Consider the following 15,337-nt stretch of genomic DNA (forward strand, 5'->3'; position numbering starts at 1 on the left):
AAAAATCACAATTGCAGTGATAATTCCTTTTAAAATAATATTTTAGGGCTAGGGATGTCTTTCACTGGTAGAGTGCTTGCCTAGCATGTGCAAGTTCCTGGGTTCTGTCACCAGCACTGCAAAGAACAAAAATCATGCTCTTCGGAAATGTTAATTATGGCAGTGTGTGTAGTAAAATCACTGAGGTCCTTAAAATCACATTGTCTCTGAGAAACTGAGGTAGTCATCACTCAAGTTTTACACAAGCAGACAAATTTCATTAAGAAATACTTTATTGATGTTAACTCAGGTCAATATATGCCTCAAATCTTTCTATCTGCAGTTTTAACTATAAGCACACAAAATGCTTTTACCTGGACAGCTTGTAAGATATTCCTACTCTGGATCCCAGAGGGTCTGCATTGATGGGAAGGAACTAGCTCTTGGTCAGCCCAGCAGCATCAGCGTGACATGCATCTCTGCGCAGGAGCAGAGAGCCACCCAGTGGCCTGCTAAGTGGAGCCTGAGATTCCACAGCCTGGCAGATAACAAGAGGTGGAACCTGTTCTTCCACAGTGAGCATGATTCTCCTCCTTCCTCCACAGCCTTTCACCTCCACACTCTGCCAGGGAGGAATGGAGTATTTGTAGATTCAGTTAGGAATTCAATGAAACTGATTTTTCCTGAGGTTTTTGGGAGGGTGCCTGGGCAAATCAGCTATGTGTGCTCAGTGTTGTGAAGTCATTCCCAGGTAGGAGCTAGATATCCAGTTTTATCAAGATTTGGCTCAGAATTATAATTTTATCTCAGAATTTTGATGCTATAAAGTGATATTTAGATTCTCTTAATTTGAAAGGTGCCGTCATGGATAAACACATTTGGAAATGGAAATCAGGATGAGAATCAGTGATTGTCATCAGCTCACCATGAAGTGCTGCAAGTGGCAACTTGTTCATACCCAGTCCCACTGTTCACTCAGCAGGAGCCAGCACAGGACCTGGAAGTCTAGTAGTGTGAGGGAGGCATACAAGAAAGTGTAAGGAAGAATATTACTACCAGAATTACAAGGGATCTCATGACACAGGCTTGAGGGCAGCGTACAGGTTGAAATCATGTTTGAGGTTTACGGCATGAAGATGGGAAGCTCTAGCTTAGCTCACAAAAGCTCTATCCCAGCCCTACTGGGGAGTTGGAAATAAAGTTATCAGCAAAATTTTCACCATGCATCTATCTCCTGGTATCATGGCCCCTCCCTGAGCTACACATTCATTTGTCCCACATCGACTATGTTCCAAGCATGGTGCAGTGCACACATACATCTGCCCTTTGCCCTTAAAGGGGCTCACAGTTCAAAACAGAAGATACTTAAGCAGTGTCTTTGATATGAGATGGAATCAAGGGGATTTTCATGTGGTAGGGGTTCCAGATGCTACAGCAAATAATTGTGCATGAGGCATAAAGGGAAGCACAGAGAGCTGTTCTAACAGAAGATGCTTAACTTTGAAGCATTCTTCAGACCAAAGGTATACACCAGTCAATCCTTAGGACAGTGCATTTTAATGATGGTACTGGGAAGATGATTATGAGCCAAAATGGTTAACTACTTTGAATAATGAGATCAGTATAAAGTGAAAAGAATTTTAAAGGTTCAGGAACGTGACTCAGATGTGATACACATTAGACATTTCTTTTTATTTTTTATTTGTAGTTGGACACAATACCTTTATTTTTATGTGGTGTTGAGGATCAAACCCAGGGCCTTGCATGTGCTAGACAAGCGCTCTACTGCTGAGCCACAACCCCAGCCCACACTTGAACATTTCTTAAAGTTTGTTTTCTAAGAGAGGAATAATCAAAAAACTTAAGGCAATGTTGTTTTAATTTTTTCTATGCTAGTATGTGGCTACTGAACATTTTAAGTTAACTATTAACCTGCAACATCATATTAATAACAGTATAATTAGCTGGAAGAAGTGTGAACTTCATTGTAAAATTGTCTCCTGGGACTTCAGCTTTTTTTGAGACGGGGTCTTGATATATTGCCCAGTCAGGTCTTAAGCTTATGGACTCAAGTGGTCCTCCCACCTCATCCTCCAGAGCAGCTGGGACTACGGGTACATGCCAGCACACCCCGCTGGGACTTGGAGCTTACATTACACTGGGGCAGAGGTCAGTGGCAGACATATACTTAGCAGGCATGAAGCCCCGAGTTTGGTCCCCAGTACCAAGCATAACAGACCCCAACAAATAGGCAAAACTGAGGCAGTGAAGGGCACTTCCTGGAGCAGTGTCAAGCAGCAGTCCAATTTCAGTGTTGACACAAAATTGTTCATTCCTATGCCGTATTTCCTTTAGTACTACTAGAAAAAAATTGACTTCATTTTAAAATAAACAGTATTTTCTTTTTGGTACTGGGGATTGAACTCCGCCATTTTTACCACTGAGCTACATCTCTAGCAAAGTTGTTGTGACTGGTCTCATACTTGTGATCCTCCTGCTTCAGCCTCCCAGATACTGGATTAGAGGTGTTCAACACTGTTTTGGCTAAATGGGACACTTGGGGAAACAAAAAATTTTAAAAGGTAATAATAATTACACAATCATCAGACTTTCAAAAGCTTAAAGTTTTAATACATAAATCATTGCCAGTAACAGAAGACTTGGACATGGTGGTACACATTTGTAATCTCAGCCACTCAGGAGGCTGAGGCACAAAGATCCCAAGTTCCAGGCCAGCCTCAGTAATTGAGACCTAAGCAACTTAATAAGACCCCATCTCAAAAATAAAAAATGAAAAGTTCTGTGGATGTTCTTCAGTGGTTAAACACCCCTGAGTTCAATCCCTATTATCAAGCCCACCCTCCTCATGCATCTTTTTTGATAAGCAGATTTAACGGTGTAAATAAAAACTGCTATCAACAAAATAAAACAATTACATCCCCCAAATTAAGATTTATTTGGTGTTTGTCAGATAGGCATGTTCATTAACACCAGCTTATTTAATTCTCCTGACAACTTCCAACCCTACTGTAGATGGAGAAAAGGAGTTAGCAAGCTGTCTACAAACACAAGCCAGTTTAACAAAAATAGTAGTAGTTTATTGATCACATATAATTTTAGCTGTATTAATATATGTTATATAACTTTAAGAATTAGAAACGAATGACTTTATATTTTACCAAGGACAATCTGAGTTTTGGCAGCATATTCAATGACCATCATTCAGTCCTACAGCCACCACATGCCCATTTCAGATAATCAGGACGTCATCATCCAAGCTTGACTGACACGATAGTTACCCCTACAGGCTGTATTACACGTTTTCTTTTCCAGTAAATACTCCTTTTTAACATACAGACATATTTCCCAATAATCTTACTTATATAATATACAAAACTTAACTTTTTAGCCACAAGAGTTGTCTCAGGAAGCTTTCATTCTGGAGTGCCATAAAGGCCTGAGACAGCAGCAAAATGACCCTCTGGACTTGGTACTTTTGAGTTTTCATTGTGTTTAGAACACCTGTTTAAAATTAAAACAAAGTCATTCCCACATTATCCTCATGTAGGAAGTCTTTTTATGCACACATGAACACAAGACAGAAATGTCAAATTGATCACTTTTTTTGGCAAATCACAGAAATTGAACAGTGCTACCAGAAACAGAAACATCTCCTTTTAGTGTTTTATAGCTGAAGAGACTGATGAATGTCATTCAAACTTCTCATCTCCTTCTTCCACGTCTTTCAAATTGAGAACTTCCAAAGAACCTTTGCCCTTTGTTTCCTTTTGTATTAGCTCATCAATTTCTCGGAAGCAGCCTGGGTCAATCAGACACACCTGAAACGGTCAACACAGCTGTTTAGCACATGAAGACAAGCAACCCAACAGAGTCACTCACTCATTTCCTTCAGGACAAGGCACTACAGTTCTGTGTGCCACAGACAAGCAGCAGGAAGGCAGCAGCAGGCCTGCTAAGTCTCCACCTGTCCTGTGGTGAGGGGGGGATACGGTCAGCAGCAGAGCGAGCACTTGCCTGCTGATGTGCAAGGCAACCCCAAAACCCTAAAATGTTCTGTGGTGCACAAGGCGGACCAACTTTTAGTCTAATTTCTCTTTGGCCCATAATGAGAAAACGTGTTTTACAGTGAATCTTCTCTTTCTCATTAAAGTTGAACATGATGGATATTATCTTGAACAATTTAAAAACAAAAATTATGGGCTGTGGTTGTCGCTCAGTGGTAGAACATACATTTGCCTGGCACATGTGAGGCACTGGATTTGATCCTTAGTACCATAAATAAATAAATAAAAATAAAGGTATTGTGTCCAACTACAACTTAAAAAAAATACACACACACACATATATATACATAAAATTGTAACTGCTTATCCATATAAATTTCTACTTTAAACCTTGATATGTTAATTCTAAGATTACGATACTTCTGGAAATGTGTATTTACTACACATTTACGCTAGAAAATACACTATGTTGGTATCATAAAGCAAGGAAACAAGAATATCCAAATCTCACAATTTCTAGCTGCTGGCCATAGTCTTCGCTTTCTATAACCTTGATCAACGGCTTGAGCTTGTCCTTGAGCTTCTTCCCTTCATTCACTGGAAGAATGAACCGGAGCCTCATGTGAGCACGTTCAATCTTCATCTTTTCCTTCAGCTGCTTTATCACTTCTAAAGCCTGTCAGGACAAATGTCATTTCTTTACTTTTGCTGTGGCACCACCCACCAGTATTCAAAAACAAGGAAGCTTTCATTGACTGCGTAGGCAAAGGTTTCTTGGCTATGACAGGAAGAATATGACTACAGAAGAGAAAAACTGCACATTATCAAAATAAAAAAATTCTGTTTCAAAAAACAATACCTAGAAATTGAAAAAACCCACAAAGTGGGAGAAAATATTTCCAAACCTACATGTGCTAAAAGGACTAGTATCCAGGATCACTAAAGAACTCTTTTGTCAATAAAAGAATCCATAAAGAATTGGCTCAGTGGTAGAGTGAACCCAATGTCTGCCACCTGATAGACAAAATGTACAGTTTCCATGAAGTTCTGATCCGTACTACAACATAGAAGAACCTTGGGAAGGCTACACATTGCATGAGTCCATTTATTTGAAATGTTCAGAAAAGCTAAGTCCAGGGAGACAAAGTTGACAGTGGTGGCCAGTGGCTTGTGGGGCATGGGAGATAGGGAATGACTGCTGTCTAACACAAAAATTTTCTTAAGGGTGTGATGAAAATGTTCTCAAACAGAGCATCAAGAAAGGTACTAAAGTTCTGTAAAACTGAATTGCATAATCTAAAAAGGATGACTTTTATGGTGTACAAATTACATATAAACATAAAATCTAAAAAAGAAGAGTTAAAAACAACCCTTTAAAAATCCAAGTTTTGTCTTTAAAGGTGTGATTTGGACAGGAAGAGAAGAGTCCTGTGTGTTTGTGTTTAAACAAATTACCTGTTGTGTAACCCCAATCCCTGTTCCCCTCCACCCCATTTAACCTCCTACTGAGCAACTTCCACGAAGCCCCAGTGTTTTAATGATTTCTTTAGGGAAAATAACATCCATGGATAGAAGTCTTGACTTTAAAAACCACTCACTTGAGAATTAGGATGTGGCTCAGTAGTAGAGCTCTTGCTTACCACACACAGGTCCTGGGTTCCACCCCAGCACTGCAAAACCAAACCAAGCCCCTCCTTACCTGCTGTTTTGTACTCTTATTGGGCTTGACTGAATAGTGGATGTCCTTCATGGCTCTCTCAATAAGGATAACAGTGTATGGTCTCTTTGTTTCCGGGTTGACACACTTGTCTGCCACGATGGTTGCAATGTCCCTAAACATCTGCTCCAGCTGTGTGTGCCTTTCTTTATCAGATACCTGAACCTCTCCTTTAGTCAAAATCTAAAAATAAAACAAGAAAGCAAGCTAGGCATGGTGGTGCACACATGTAATCCCAGCTACTAGGAAGCTGAGGCCACAAGAGTCCAAGCTTGAGGTCTGTCAGGGCACTTAGTGGGACTCTAACTCAAAAAAACAGGGGTGGGGGTCGTGAGCAGGGACTGCTCAGTGGCATGTACCAGGTCCTGAGTACTGGGAAGAGGGGAGAAAAGGGATATCTTTCTTTACTGCACACTCTTTGTTAACTGACCACAGAATTAATAACATTGGGGCTGGAGATGTGGCTCAAATGGTAGTGGTGCTTGCCTAGCATGCATGAGGCACAGGGTTCAGTTCTCAGCACCACATAAAAATAAAAATATTGTGTCCACCTGAAACCAAAAAAATATACACATTTTAAAAAAACCTCTTAAAAAAAGAATTAATAACATTGAATTTCATCTTCTCCAGCTGACATTCAGGAATTGATTTGAGCTTTGCCTAACCATACACTGGATTTCAAGGTGTGCTCACTTATTTAGGACAGGGTAGAGAAATAGAAAAGGGCAATCTCGTAGAAAAATTCGATATTTCAGGCATGCCACATTTGAAAAAAATAACTGGGCAAAATGAGGGAATTATCACAATACCTAATTTTTGGAACTTCTGGCAAAAAGCATTCCCATTTTGTATTACTAAAAATGAGTTCCAGGTGCAGCGGATTCCTGTAATCCCAGGAACGTGGGAAACTGAGGCAGAAGGATCTTAAGGCCAACCTGAGCAAGTGAGATCCTGTCTCAACAAAAAGGCAGTGAATGTGGTGGTGCACACCTGTAACCCCGGGGGCTTGGGAGGCAGAGGGAGGAGGACCACATTTTCAGGCCAACCTCAGCAACTCAGCAAGACCCTATCTCAAAAACAAAAAGTGCTGTGGATGCAACTGGGTAGGAGAGCGCCCCTGGGTTCAATGCCCAGCACTGAACACAGCAACGGCCTGCGACCCACGTTCTTGTGCGCAACCTTTCCCTTTAAAGACAGCAACGCTAACGCTGGGCACCCCTCCAAGTACCTGGCCCAGGGACTGCGGCGGAGTCAGGCCCCGGGGACCCACCTGCTTGCAGATTTCCGTTTGATCGTCGGTGCCGAAAGCACTGATGAGGTCTTCCTTCTTAGCGACCTGGCCTTTGGAGACGTTCACGAACACGGAGTGCGTCTGCAGGACCTCGTCCAGGTCTTTCTCCCTAGGGAGGGCGGGAGAGGCCGCTCACAGCCTGGACTCGCCCGCAGCGCCGCCTGGGCACGCCCTGGAGGACGCAGCCCCGGCCCGCGCCGCCCGCCCCGGCCTGCCCTCGGACGCGGCGGGGCCGACCCACCCCGTGACCCGCCGGGGAGCCGGGCTCACTCACACGCCGCTGCGCCAGCCCACCACCTTGTTCTTGTAGCAGGCGATTTCGAAGCGCTTGCCTGCGCGCTTCATGCGAACCACCGCCACGTTGGTCAGGCGGATCTGGTTGGTGGGGGTGAAGATAGACATGGTGGCCGCTCACAGATCGCGGCCGGGGAACCAGGGCTCTTCGCCTCGCGGCCACTGGTGCCCAACTCCAACGACCCCAGGCGCGCGCAACCCTAACGACAGCCACTGGGCTAGGCCCGTCTGCGACAGCCACTGCGCACCTCGCAGACCCACTGCGCACCTCGCAGACGCACTGCGCAGGCGTCTGGCCCGGCGCGTCGGGCGGGGACGCGAGCTACCACACCTGCGCTTTGCGGCTTTTTACGACGCGGTTTACGTCAGCGAGTGAGAAGAGCTGTTAGGTCTGTGGCTGAAGTTTAGAGACCGGATGGAAATGCAGCACCATTGTTGCAGAGTATCGCAGAGTTCCGGGGTCACGCCCACTTTATTTATTTATTTATTTATTTATTTATCTATTTATCTATTTATTTATTTATTTATCTATTTATTTATTTATTTAATATTTATTTTTTAGTTTTCGGCGGACACAACATCTTTGTTGGTATGTGGTGCTGAGGCTCTAACCCGGGCCGCACGCATGCCAGGCGAGCACGCTACCACTTGAGCCACATCCCCAGCCCATCACGCCCACTTTAACTTATTCAGTTTGTTTTCTTTTCCTTGCTGGACATCGAACCCAGGTCCTTGCGCACGCTAGGCAAGCGTTCTACACTCCTAGCCTAAAGGGAAAAATTACCAAACAATAGAGACTAAAAAAAAAAAAAATGAACTCCTATCGTCCCTATTTCATTTTTGGCAACACTTTTCCTTCTTTTATTTCCTATTCTTCATTTTTTGGTCAAGTATTTTAAGACAAATCATCCCATGATTTTAGCCTTAAATAGTGAAGCAGGTACTTTAACAGTACGTCCAACAACATTAACCATGATTGCTCAGTACCTTGTAACAGTCACGGAACTGAGACCCAAACATCAACACACGCCAGTCTTTTAATACTCCTCCCCTAGTTCTCCCCCCGCCCCGCGTTCCCAGCCGAACTTAGCTGCCTAGTGTTTTGATTGGTGCTTCTTTCTGGCTCTCCTCTTCTCTCTCAGCCAATCCGAGCACCACCGGCAGCGCTGGCCCCGGCCCTTTTGCCTAGCGCGCTGGGCGGTGCTCCCCCCCTCGAGCCCGCCCACTTCCCCTCTGAGCCAATACGAGCAAGACGAGGAAAGCGCGCCGGCTCAGAGCGCTGGGCGGTGCTTTCGCTGGGCCCGCCTCTTTCCCTTCTGAGCCAATCCAGGCAGGGTCCGGCGCGTGCGGCGTCCCCTCTCTGCCCGCCTCTTTCGCTCTGGAGCGGTCCCGCGCGGCAGCGAGCGGCATGGCCTGTCACCGGGCTGCGAGTTCTGGCCAGCGCGGCCTCTGAGGAACAGCTATCTCCGGGCCTGAGGGCCTGGGCTCCGAGGAGCATGGGTGAGGCCCGGCGCGGCTAGGCGTGAGGAGGCGGGCGGATCTCCGGGCCTTGCCCCCGAAGGCTATCCCGGTGGCCGCGACGCTCGACGCGCTTCTGCCCTTGGAGACTGGGGGCGAGGTCCCGGCATCCGCTTCCGAGGCGGAAAGGCACGGCCTCGCCGCCCCACGCTCAGGACCCGGAGGAGGGGTCCTTGAGGGTCGTGCCCGGCCGAAGCTCGGGGCGCTCCTCGCGTCCCCTCCGCGCGCGGCGAGGCCTGACGCGAGCCCGCGGCGGCGGCGCGCGCCTGTGGCCCGAGGCGGGGACTGGCTGCGCACGGTTCGCGGGCCTCGCCGCCGGGTCGCCTCCTGGCGCTGGACCTGGCTCTCGCTGGTCTTGCCTGCCGCGGTAGGCGCTGTCTGCGGGGCTGTTCCAGCAGGTCCCCTACTTGAACCTGGGGGATGGCTTTGGCGGTGTTTCTCTTGCAGCTTTAAGTAGCGTGGCTAACGTGTCGTTCTGAATTTAGATCCCCCTCTGGCCGCCTGGGACCTCTCCTCGCCTCTGCTGTCCTTGTGGATGCACAGGTTTTACCTTTATTTGGGCTTTGCTTTCGGCATCAGCCTTTGGATCTGTGTCCAGATTCTCATCAAGAAGCAGGTAAGGGGCTGGAGCTGGGGCTCAGTGGTGGAGCGCCTGCCTAGTACAGGGCCCTGGGTTCGATCCTCAGCAATACATAAAAATAAATAAAGTCAAGGTATTGTGTCAGACTACAACTAAAATAAATAAATATCTAAAAAAAAAAAAAAGAAAAAGAAGCAGATGAGTCGAGCAGGTTTTCTTTTCCCTTCCTTTTAATACAGTATTTAGGTATCAGATTTTACAGAGAATTTAGAGTGCAGATTTTCCAAGCCTTTCAGAAGAAATGCAGAAAATCTAAAAGTAATTTTGAATCATTTTCATGTTTGATCTCTAGTGTGTTGTGTGTGTGTTTGCTGGAGACTGCATCCTGGGCCTAGTAGCGCATGCCAGCCAAAGAGCTTCCAGTCTCATTATTATTTTCTAATAGCTTCACAATCTTTTTCTTGAAGTTTTTAGAGAATAAGTTATTATTCTATTATCTGAGTTAGATACAGCAGATCTTTATTTATTTGCTTATTTTTTGGGGTACTGAGGATTGAACCAAGAGGCACTTTACCACTGAGCTGCATCCCCAGTCCTTTGTACTTTAATTTTGAGGCAGATCTCACTAAATGGCTGAAGCTGGCCTCTAACTTGTGATCCTCTTGCCCAAACTACCTTCTGTACCCAGTCCCTGGAATTATAGGACTGTGCCATCAAACCCAGCTACAGGAAGATGTTAGTAATGAAAAATTTCTTATAAAAAATCTTTTATAAGAAAATAAAAAATGTTTTGTACTTTTAAGCAGCAGTAGTCCTCTTTTTGCATTCCACTAATGAAGGATCAAAAAAATGTTTCCACTGTTATTCCAGTAAAACACATTGCAGAGGAAAGTATGCATGGTTGGCCTTCTGGGTTCAATAGGATTAACCCAATTACAGATTGAAAATACTTGGGGAACTCCCAACTTGTCTCCTGAACTTATGCAGACATTGTTCCTTGTCTTGTTTCCTAAGCAAAACAGTGTAACTGCTACTTATACAATATTTATGTTGTATTGGGTATTATAAGTAATCTAAAGATGGCTTAGAGCATATGGGAGGATGTGCTTTGTTATATGCAAGTACTAACCCATTTTGCTTAAGAGTCTTGAGCATCCTTGGATTGTAGTATTGACAAGGGCTCCCGCAACCAGGTCCCCTCAAGATATCAGGATGACTGTAGTAGTGACCCGTGCAGGCCCCTTCTCTCACAGTTTTACCCTTTCACACCTGCTTTACCCTTGAGGGAATGGGAATCATTATAGTCTTAAAAAATAAAGGTCTTGCCAGACACAGTGGTGCATGCCTGTAATCCCAGCAGCTTGAGAGGCTGAGGCAGGAGAATTGTGAGTTCAAAGCTAGCCTCAGCAAAAGTGAGGTGCTAAGCAACTCAGTGAGACCTTGTCTCTAAGTAAAATATAAAATAGGGCTGGGGATGTGGCTCAGTGGTTGAGTGCCCTTGAATTCAATCCCCAGTACCAAAAAAAAAAAAAAAAAAAAAAAAAAAGATTTGTCTTTAAAGGTATACCAAGAGGTTAATACTTGAGGAGTACAACCAGAAAGATCAAGAAAATAATGAAGAGGGTTAATAGCTATGTTAATCTTTTTATTTATTTATTTATTTATTTATTTATTTATTTTTTTTAGCTGTGTTAATCTTGATCCATACTGAAGTTGGGAAGAGATTGAAGCCTAATGGATTTTGTGCATTTGTTTATTTTCAAGGGCAAAAGTTCACAGGAGAGATCTATTCCAGAAGCAGCTCAGGATCTGATGACAAATGATTATGCCTCCCTTCCAAAGAAGCACATCTTTGTATCTGGAGTGAAGATTTTCTATGGTTCCCAGACTGGTACAGCAAAGGTGAGAACTTTATATGATGTTTTTTTCCTTTGACTTCTTGACGTTTTAAGAAAATTCCTGAAATATATTTTTTGGCATTGGATTGAGTTAGTCTTCTTATCTTTAGTTACTTCCCCTGTTTTTTCCATCATACATTTTTCCTTTCTGATTGGGTGAATGGATGGGTCTCATCTCTTGCATTCAGTTAAAGCTGATGGATGGTGTCTGGTGGTCATTGTCACGAAGGGTCTTTGTTCTGAAGTTTGCTTCTGCTTGTGGCTCCAGGACTAGGGGGTAGTCAAAGCAGGATGACTGCAGAAGTGACCCATGCAGGCCCCTTCTTTCACAGTTCACACACCTGTTTAATTGTGCTTTGATGTCTAATAATATCAAGTGTTGAAGATGGACATTAAAATAGATGTGTACTACATACATGGAGCTGAGAGCTGCTTCATATTCTCTTAATTGTGTCTAGATGACACTTTCTTCTTCATTATGATGGTCAGAGCTATTTAGTGCTTTCTAGGAAAAGATTCTAGCTGAGTGTGGTGGCTCATACCTGTAATTCCAGCTGCTTGGGAGGTTGAGGCTGGAGGATCATGAGTTCAAAGCCAGCCTCAGCAACTTAGGGAAGCCCTAAGCAACTGAGCAAGACCCTGTCTCTAAAAAAAAATGTGCCCCTGGGTTCAATCCCCAGTACTGCAACCCACCCCCCAAAAAAGGTTTTCTGTAGGGCTAGGATGAGAATGACTTATTTAAAAATCAAGGACTGGGCTGGGGATTTGGCTCAAGTGGTAGTGCGCTCACCTGGCATGTGCGGAGTGCTGGGTTTGATCCTCAGCACCACATAAAATGAAAATAAAGATGTTGTGTCCACCGAAAACTGAAAAATAAATATTAAAAAATTCTCTCTCTCTCTTTAAAAAAAAAATAAATAAAAAATCAAGGACTTATTTCTGTCTGCTACTGAAGAAGGATCCACTTCCCTCTTGAGGATTCACTCAGAAGCATGCTTCTTAGGTGATCAGCACTTCAGTTGTCTTTGACTCTAGTGCAGCCTCTCACCAAGGTCAGCCCCCAGCAGTGCAGGTGGGAAACCTGAGGAAAGGGAGAAATTCATGAGAAGCTGAAACAAAGTCCTTTCATGTTATGCATAAAGTATTTTGTTCAGAGCCTCTTTATGTGTGTGTTTAAATTTTTTAAAAGAACAAATGAATCCTTGCAGATGGTAACAAATCCAGGCACAAAGAAATTTCAGAATGAAAAGTGCTTTCCAGAAAGCACCCACCTCACTACCTCTGAACCCCTTTTTGCTGTTCCTGTTTTTAATTCTTTTTTTTTTTTTTTTTTAAAGAGAGAGTGAGGAGAGAGAGAGAGAATTTTAATATTTTATTTCTTAGTTTTCGGCAGACACAACATCTTTGTTTGTATGTGGTGCTGAGGATCGAACCCAGGCCGCACGCATGCCAGACGGGCGCGCTACCGCTTGAGCCACATCCCCAGCCCCTGTTTTTAATTCTTGATGATTGTTTAAATTATCATCTGCTCATGTAGTATGTCTTTATCAATAATGGGAAAACATTTTGAACTCTCATACTAGCTACTCACACAGTCCTCAGATGTCCCTGGCTTGACACTGCTGCCCTCACTAGCTGAGCTGGGGTAGGTGCCCGTCTATAGCTGTGCCTGCTGAGCTTTTTTTTTTTTTTTTGCGTTGCTGGGGATTAAACCTCGGGCAAGTCAGTGAATTCCAAGGGATTTAGAGCTTTGTGCTGGGTGACAAAGACTAAATATTTGTTTTTCAATATGCTCTTTGTCCTTACCCTTTCATGTTCGATACCAACTCTCACTGGCTCCAGTCCTGCGCTTTCTGCCCTCATCTGGGGATTTTTTTCTTGTAGTGCTGCTAGTCACTCTCTGGTGTACTCCTTTCTCATTCCTAGTTTATTCTGTCTCCATTAGACCCCGAGTTGCTTGAGATCAAGGGCCATGTTTGTTATGATCACTGTTTTCTAATATTGCCCAGAACCCAAACTGGCATGGTAGTGCCAGTGGATGACCAGTTTCAGCTAATAGTCCCGGAAGGCAAGGAGTCAGGTGTTGGACCACCGTAGAGAAAAGAGGAGGGTGTTTTCCTGGGTGCCAAAATCTGGCCAGCAGTTTATCTTTCCCAGGTTTGGTTCATTTCCTTGAGGAAGAGCTGGCAAGTGTTTTGCCAGGGGTGAGGGGTTGGTGTCGCCTCCACTCTTCGACCCGTGTGCATTCCTCCCTCACGTGGACTTTCACTGCCTGGCTCCCTCCTGCCCAGATCTCTCACATCTTGTATTGTAGTGGTCCGTGGTTCTGTCAGAACTGGAGTTCCCTCAGGGCTGTCACCTGTCAGCCTGCTTCTGTTTGTATCTCCCCTTCTCGTCACACCCCACATTTCTTTCTGTGCTTTTTATGTGTTCATTCTAGTGGGCAGAGCTGCTGGAATGTCCAGCCAGCGTGGGTCTTGTGCCACCCTCAGAGTGAGAACAGGATCAGTGGTGGCCTCTGGGAGGGTGACGAGGACACGGTGAGTGCAAGGGTGCTGTGTGCTTGCCACGGCAGACACTAGTCGCCAGCAAAGCCTTCCCAGGGAGTGCCGAGCTCTCCTGCCAGCAGAGATACAAGGGCTGTGCTGTGCTTGTTTGGCTTACTGATGATTTTATTTTTTTCCTTACTAGGGATTTGCGACAATTCTCACCAAAGCAGTGACCTCCCTAGATCTGCCAGTGGCAGTTATTAATCTGAAAGAATATGATCCGGATGATCATCTGGTAGAAGAGGTTGGTAATCATCTTATTTTTTTTCTTGAATAAAAACTCAAATTTAATTGACCTCTTGACATCTGGGACAATTACAGTCTTCAGAGTAAATCTGATTTTTCATGTTAAGGAATTTCAGCCAGTTTAATTTTCAGCATGAATCAGAAGCCCTGAATGTGTAGTGTAGTGTGCTGATCCTGCCGTGGGGTGTGGCCTGTTCTTTGTTGGGGTGGATACTTCTGGGCTGAGGTAGGGGTGGGAGAGCTTGAAATTTCCTCCTTCCCTTGTATTTTTTTTTTTTTTAGTACTGAGGATTGAACTCAGGGGCACTCGACCACTGAGCCATGTGCCCAGCCCTATTTTGTATTTTATTTAGAGACAGGATCTCATTGAGTTGCTTAGCGCCTTGCTGTTGCTGAGGCTAGCTTTGAACTTGCAATCCTCCTGCCTCAGCCTCTTGAGTAGCTGGGATTACAGGTGTGTGCCATGGCACTGGTCTCAAAGGAAGTATCTTTAGTGTCCCAAGCATACGGTCAAGGCACAGAACAGCCGTAGACAGTATGTAACAAGTGAGTGCAGTTCCAATGAGAGTTTATTAAAAATCAGCAGCAAAAACCAGGCATAGAGTTACTGGTTCAGCTCCCCTAGGCCCAGGTGGGATGATCACTTGAGCCCAGGAGTCCTGGCAGGACTGGGCAACGCCGAGACCTTGTCTCACAGTTGGCCAGCCCTTTGCTGGATAAATGTCTAGTTGTTACTCTGTCTATCCATCTCCACAAGAAAATACTGGGGTGCAGATGAGCTTGGATATGCTATAAATTATTTGTGAAAACTTATTAGCCAACTTTGATCCTTAATTGTAAGTAAGAACATGTGACCAAAGTCTAACCTCATGACTTGGAACTGTGAAGAGACAGGCAGATGAGGTTCTGGGCTAGAAGGGCTGAGGCTTCTTTCCCAGGTAGGTGATGGAGTTACTTTACATTTAAAAGTTGTTTTTTGCCAGGTGAAGTGGTGCAGGCCTGTAATCCCAGTGACTCAGGAGGCTGAGGCAGGAGGTCTGCAAGTTCAAGGCCAGCCTTAGCAATTAGCGAAGCCCTAAGCAACTTAGTGAGACTCTGTTTCAAAATTGAAATGAAAAATCGACTGGGGATATAGCTCAGTGGTTAAATGCCTCTGGGTTCAATGCTCAGTACAAAAAAAAAAAAAAAAAAGTTGTGTTTCAGGTGCTGGGGACGGAACCCAGGTTGTGAGGAGTTATGT

General features: G+C 44.6%; 2 protein-coding genes across 4 annotated transcripts in view; one reads left to right on the forward strand and one right to left on the reverse strand.

Annotated features, from left to right (window-relative positions):
- Positions 1–2,584: 2,584 nt before the first annotated feature.
- Positions 2,585–7,607, reverse strand: Sbds (SBDS ribosome maturation factor). The gene is made up of 5 exons (XM_026400338.2): positions 7,287–7,607; positions 6,992–7,121; positions 5,704–5,904; positions 4,516–4,680; positions 2,585–3,818 (listed from the first exon to the last, which is right to left on the reverse strand). Exons 1-5 carry the CDS (start codon positions 7,412–7,414, stop codon positions 3,690–3,692), a joined length of 753 nt encoding a protein of 250 aa, XP_026256123.1. The 5' UTR covers positions 7,415–7,607; the 3' UTR covers positions 2,585–3,689.
- A 1,032-nt stretch (positions 7,608–8,639) lies between these two features.
- The window catches only part of LOC113190847 (S-adenosyl-L-methionine-dependent tRNA 4-demethylwyosine synthase TYW1-like), a 107,877-nt gene continuing 101,179 nt past the window's right edge, over positions 8,640–15,337 (forward strand). Inside the window, exons 1-4 of one of the 3 annotated variants that reach the window (XM_077802343.1) lie at positions 8,640–8,806; positions 9,310–9,440; positions 11,169–11,306; positions 13,994–14,095. In XM_077802343.1, the coding sequence (XP_077658469.1) occupies positions 8,803–8,806; positions 9,310–9,440; positions 11,169–11,306; positions 13,994–14,095 (375 nt within the window). In that variant the 5' untranslated portion in view covers positions 8,640–8,802. The remainder of the gene's footprint in view (positions 8,807–9,309; positions 9,441–11,168; positions 11,307–13,993; positions 14,096–15,337) is intronic. The other 2 variants (XM_077802342.1, XM_077802344.1) reach the window with 2 other exon arrangements.

The sequence above is a fragment of the Urocitellus parryii genome, chromosome 9, assembly GCF_045843805.1.
Source record: "Urocitellus parryii isolate mUroPar1 chromosome 9, mUroPar1.hap1, whole genome shotgun sequence".
Taxonomy (NCBI): domain Eukaryota; kingdom Metazoa; phylum Chordata; class Mammalia; order Rodentia; family Sciuridae; genus Urocitellus; species Urocitellus parryii.